At 45.8% G+C, this 4684-nt stretch overlaps 1 protein-coding gene and 1 pseudogene across 3 annotated transcripts; both read left to right on the top strand.

The window, feature by feature from the left end:
* The first annotated feature begins 1460 nt into the window (after nt 1-1460).
* LOC147890265 (uncharacterized) lies at nt 1461-2788 on the top strand. 2 transcript variants are annotated; one of them, XM_087391081.1, is made up of 2 exons: nt 1461-1685; nt 1925-2788. In XM_087391081.1, the coding sequence occupies exon 2, from the start codon at nt 2029-2031 to the stop codon at nt 2443-2445; it is 417 nt and encodes a 138-aa protein (XP_087247207.1). In that variant the 5' UTR covers nt 1461-1685; nt 1925-2028; the 3' UTR covers nt 2446-2788. The 2 variants fall into 2 exon arrangements, with proteins under 2 accessions (XP_087247207.1, XP_087247206.1); XM_087391080.1 differs by having other exon boundaries at nt 1461-1803.
* On the top strand, nt 2557-4093 carry LOC147890264 (serine/threonine-protein kinase STY8-like; annotated as a pseudogene). Its single transcript, XR_015542706.1, has 2 exons — nt 2557-3572; nt 3687-4093. The product of XR_015542706.1 is annotated as a serine/threonine-protein kinase STY8-like (transcript).
* The last annotated feature ends 591 nt before the right edge of the window (nt 4094-4684 follow it).

Raw genomic sequence — 4684 nt, 5'->3', positions numbered from 1 at the left:
ACTATCATGAGATTGAAACTGCACTATATATGTTATGTTTATGGAGGATCAGTTTGGGAATGTTCTTGGATTTATCTAGGTATATGGGACCTATATGGAGGGTTGTGGATAGATGTACAGACTATTTGGAGTAGCTCAAAAAGTCTACATGAGCCCGCACTAAGAGGTGGAATAGAGGCTGAAGGTAGGAGCAGTAGTTCGTGGATGTTTTGGGTCCATATAGGCCTGGTTTGGGGCATACAGCAGAGCTGGAATAGCTTGGGTGAGTCACTGGAAGGCACGTGACCAGGCAGGCTAGCAAAAACCCAAAGCCCTAAAGGGCATTTATAGGCCCCCCCATCCAGTCGGCTAGTAGGGCTTGGTTGGTCGTCCATTTTGAAGGGGGTTCAGTCCCTATAAAAGGGGGCCTTTGACAAGCTCTCTCTCTCTCTCTAATGCACAAGCATGCATGCGTGTTGCACACACACACATGACATCTATCTATCTTCTATATATAATTTGTGTTCTGCATGGGAAGGGGAGGGTTTCCTATGAGTGGAGTCCTTCACAAATCTTTCAGCTTCTTGCAACCTCTCCCATGTAGCCATCCCTTGCCTAGCATGTAATATCATGAGGCCTTTCATGACACTACCCCATCTGGCATGTCGACCTTCAAGTTATGCCAATCTCATCTCTCTCCATCATTATAATGGGTGCATAGGCAATGGGCATTGAGCTCTACATGAAGGCATGGTTCTTCCAATACATGAGATGCATTATCTTCCCATGCAAGGTGCGAGAGTCATGATGCTTTTATTATATTTCTTAAGAAAGAGGTGCCTTGTAGCAGGAGGAGCTACAGTGGAGGGGGAGCTAGGAGATTTACCATGTGGCTTCCTCTCTTAGTATGCCTTGCCCAACACCCCCCGCCCCCTCCCCCTCCCTCCCAATTTTGAAGGAGGTTGTCGAGTAGATACATTTTTTAAAGTGGCCATCAGTCTTTTGCATTGATGTCTCCAACATGAATGGATGGAAGAGGCACTACCTACATGAATCTCTTCTCGAAGAGAGTATCCACAAGGTTTGTCCCTCAACCTTGACCTCTCCGCTATTGTCTTCTACAAGATCCTTGACTTCATTCACTACAGGGTCTGTGGCCTCAATCTTACCGACGAATGGTCCCCTTAACCAAGTGGTGCCAACCTTGAGAGGTATTAAGGTGATGTTAAGCACCACAAATGGCCAAAGAAGTATCCAATCAGAGACCACAATAACTTTGTACTAGCATATGCAAGTAGAGACGGAGCGGAGCGTGTCTCTAACCCGTAGTAGACCCGTCGTAGACGCGTCATGCTACTAGTTTGGTTCAATGGCCCGATCTTGGGCGACCTCGTCAAATTTTCTTGTGGACAGCAATGATCTAAACAATTCAGTCAAATATGCACTTTCTCACGCGTCTCCGTGTCTCTTGACGATCCTAACTCTTTCCCTCTGCTTTCGTTCTCGCAGGGGAAGGTGCGTTCTTCCTCAACTCCTTCCCTCTGCTTTCCTTCACTATCTAATTGAAGCTGCGAGGAAGTTTTGTCAAGTAGGTGCCCCGTGCAGCTGCTGCTTCTCACGTGATGTAGATCCACCCTTTGCTAACTTCTGCCCTTCAACGGGAACTTGTATCGTCGTTGGCGTCGAGTGGGTTAGAGGTTCTCATGGTAAGAAGTTGAGCCAAAGACAGATCTAAACTTTGCCCTCGCATCTGCTCGTCAAAACTTGCTCCCCTCCTTCAAATCGAAAGGAGGGCCGTTGTACTCGATCGTCCATCTCGTTCAGGTCAGCGCGGGATGTTCTTACTTTCGAAGATTTTGGCTTGCGTCACTTCGTTCTCAATTGTTGAGATGTGCTGAGAAGAAGTTAGGATTCTGATTGTCTGCTTCTTTTGGTGCGTTGACAGAACACAACTAAGAAGGATCTGTGAGTTCCTCTAGAAGGCGTTCAATTCTCTACGGATAATTTCGAGGCTGTGTGTCAAGTACCAGTTTCCTGGTAGCTGAAGTCATGAAGAAAATGCAAAGCAACGTGAGGAGAGACCAAGACAAAGACAGATCACTGGTCAGCAGTGCCCAGCAGTGCTCAACCCTTTCCCAGGCCATACAACACGCTAATAAATGTCTCGCAATCCTGGAAACGGATATTCGGGCAGGGGCCCCGGAGTTGTTGATGCAGGACATCTTGCGAGTCGTATGGAGGGGCAAGGATTTGCTAGAAGCTTGCGTCGGAGCTAACTGGTTGGGAAGAGCCATGGTGAAGGAAGAGAGCAAGGAGGATTTCCTTGATATTGTGGAGACTCTTCACCGGTACGTCAGCTCGATAAATGTTAGTGCTCCCGACCTGTCCCTGACAAAGAAAGAACGTCGCACTGTGTGGGAAGTTAGAAGGACCCTAAAGAGGCTCTACCGTGAGACATTCCCTTAAGCTGTAGTAAAAGATCGTGAAGAGCTGATTCGTGAGACAACTCAGTACTTGCATTCTGAGGGAGAAAAAACTGGGGACTTGAAAGACTAAGAGAAGCTATACATTGCACGTATGTTGTTGCAACGTTTAAAGCCTCATGCACCGTCCAGTGCTAAGGAGCTGCCAGTTTCCTTGCATATCGATCTCACACGGATGGAGCTAAAAGAAAAGTTGGGCCAAGGAGCCTATGGTAAAGTGAGAAAAGCAACTTGGCTTTCCCAAGAATTGGCAGTAAAAACATTTCAACCAAACGATACAACTTTTGAAAAAGAAGTTCATGCAGTGCTGAACTTGAGGCATCCGAATATAATGCCCCCACTAGGATACTTCTACAACAAGAAGAGCAAGCCGTGTGTGTTGATGGAGTGCATGGACGCTGACCTAGATCAATTCATTTGTAGACAAAAGGACAATCTAATTCCATTCCTGGTCTCATTGGACATAATGCTTCAAATTGCTAAGGGCATGGAATACTTACATTATCAGCTGGTTTTTCATCGCGATCTAAAACCTGCTAACATCCTCCTTAAGTATGGACATAGAGATGCCTTGCCAGATAGTAGCCAGCAATACGTCGTCGCTAAAATCAGTGACTTTGGAATAGCAAGGACGACATACGTGACCGCCAAAATTGTCTGGAGCAACTTTTCGACAGGGTTCAAGAGATTAGATGGCACCAGAGGTGTGGGGTGATGACGAAGAGGAGAGTGGAGTATACTCTAAAAAGGCCGATGTGTATAGCTTCGGCATGCTATGCTTTACAATTCTCACAGGAAAGTCTCCGAATTTACATCCAAAGCAGGCGAAACGAGTAGTGAGGCCTTGCTTTCCGAGTGGAAGCTATCCTGGAAACTTGGGAGTAGTTTTGCAGAATTGCTGGCACGGAGAACCCGGACTGCGACCTTCTTTCCAAGAAATTCGTGACTGGTTCAAGATTGCCAAGGATTTAGTCGTAAGTCCACCAGTCATGTATTCTCTGAGCGTCGGAGATAGTGAGTTATCAAAAGCGGTGAGGCGTTTCGGTGCGGATTGGTGCTATGAGGAGGAGCTTTTTGTGGTGGAGCATTTCGATGTGGACAACGCCTTCCGTTTTGCAATTTGTTGTGCAATACCGCTGTTTCCTTGACATGAATTTTTAGGCATTGGGATAGGCCTAGATGAAGCGACGTTATTGGTACTAAAACTCGATGGCCTATGAACAGAGCACCCCGAAGAAATTCCGAGGAGTAAGGCAGAGGCCCTGCGGTAAATGGGCAGCCGAGATTGGGGATTCCTTGAAGGCTTCAAGAGCACTTTTGCAGCTCGAGCTTAGGAGAGATCGTCCTTGAAATTCAGAGGAGCAAGAGCGACGCTCAATAATAATTTCCGTTTGGATATTCTCACAAGCAGCTTTCTTATTTCTACTAAAGAATTTGGGGTGTATAATAGAGTTTACAAGAATTAAAAGACACAAGGGCCCAAATAGTGGAAGTATTAGGACACTAATCTTTGGATCTTCCTCTTGTAATTTAATATGATAAGAATCTTTTTCTCTCTTAAGGAGAGTGGTTTGGGGGGAGGACGATTGGAGAATTCTCCATCGCTAGATTAGAATGGGTTGAATTGAACATTGTGGGCCATTGGATTCAAATTGGAAGTTTTTTAAAGAAAATTTGCTGAAAATTTAATGCTTTTTTGGAAAAACGTATTGGGAAATGTTGCAGAAATGGTAGTTAGCATAATTTGCATGGAGCATGTAGTTTCTATGCAAATCATTTGATCTCCAGAGCCATCCTTTGATCCTCTTGTGCGTTTGATCCTCTGTGCTCCTCTGCATCTCCACAGATCCGTCCCTCCCTACAACCTGCTCTCTCTCTATGTTGACGCCACCCTCCATCCTCGCCCGCCTGTCCCTTTCCCTCCCTACGCCATGAGTCCAAAAGCTTCTACAAATGGAAATGCAACCTACACGTACGGCTTCAGATCACAGTGAATGATAGCTTCCAAGCACTCATGATGCAGATAATGTGAAGCATGCTCAATTCCTACTGCAATCTTCCATCTCGTGCTCCAATTGAGATCGTAGCCTTGATTTCAAGCTAGAATATGTCTGGATCCCGCATCCTACGCCCTCATTATCCTTTTCCTCGCTAGGCAGCTTTTGGGTTGAAGCTTTTGGGTTGAATCCTATTTGAGATAGATCCATTTGTATTAGTTGAGA

The sequence above is a fragment of the Dipteris shenzhenensis genome, chromosome 19 (genome assembly GCF_047967505.1).
Source record: "Dipteris shenzhenensis isolate YYH24624 ecotype China chromosome 19, Dip_SZ_1.0, whole genome shotgun sequence".
Lineage (NCBI taxonomy): Eukaryota > Viridiplantae > Streptophyta > Polypodiopsida > Gleicheniales > Dipteridaceae > Dipteris > Dipteris shenzhenensis.
The sequence above is the reverse complement of the archived record's forward strand: the minus strand, read 5'-3'. Positions and strand labels throughout refer to the sequence as shown.

Bases quoted from the DNA above. Each gene is read 5' to 3' on its own strand.
- LOC147890265 (XM_087391081.1), top strand. From the start codon at position 2,029: ATGAAGAAAATGCAAAGCAACGTGAGGAGAGACCAAGACAAAGACAGA.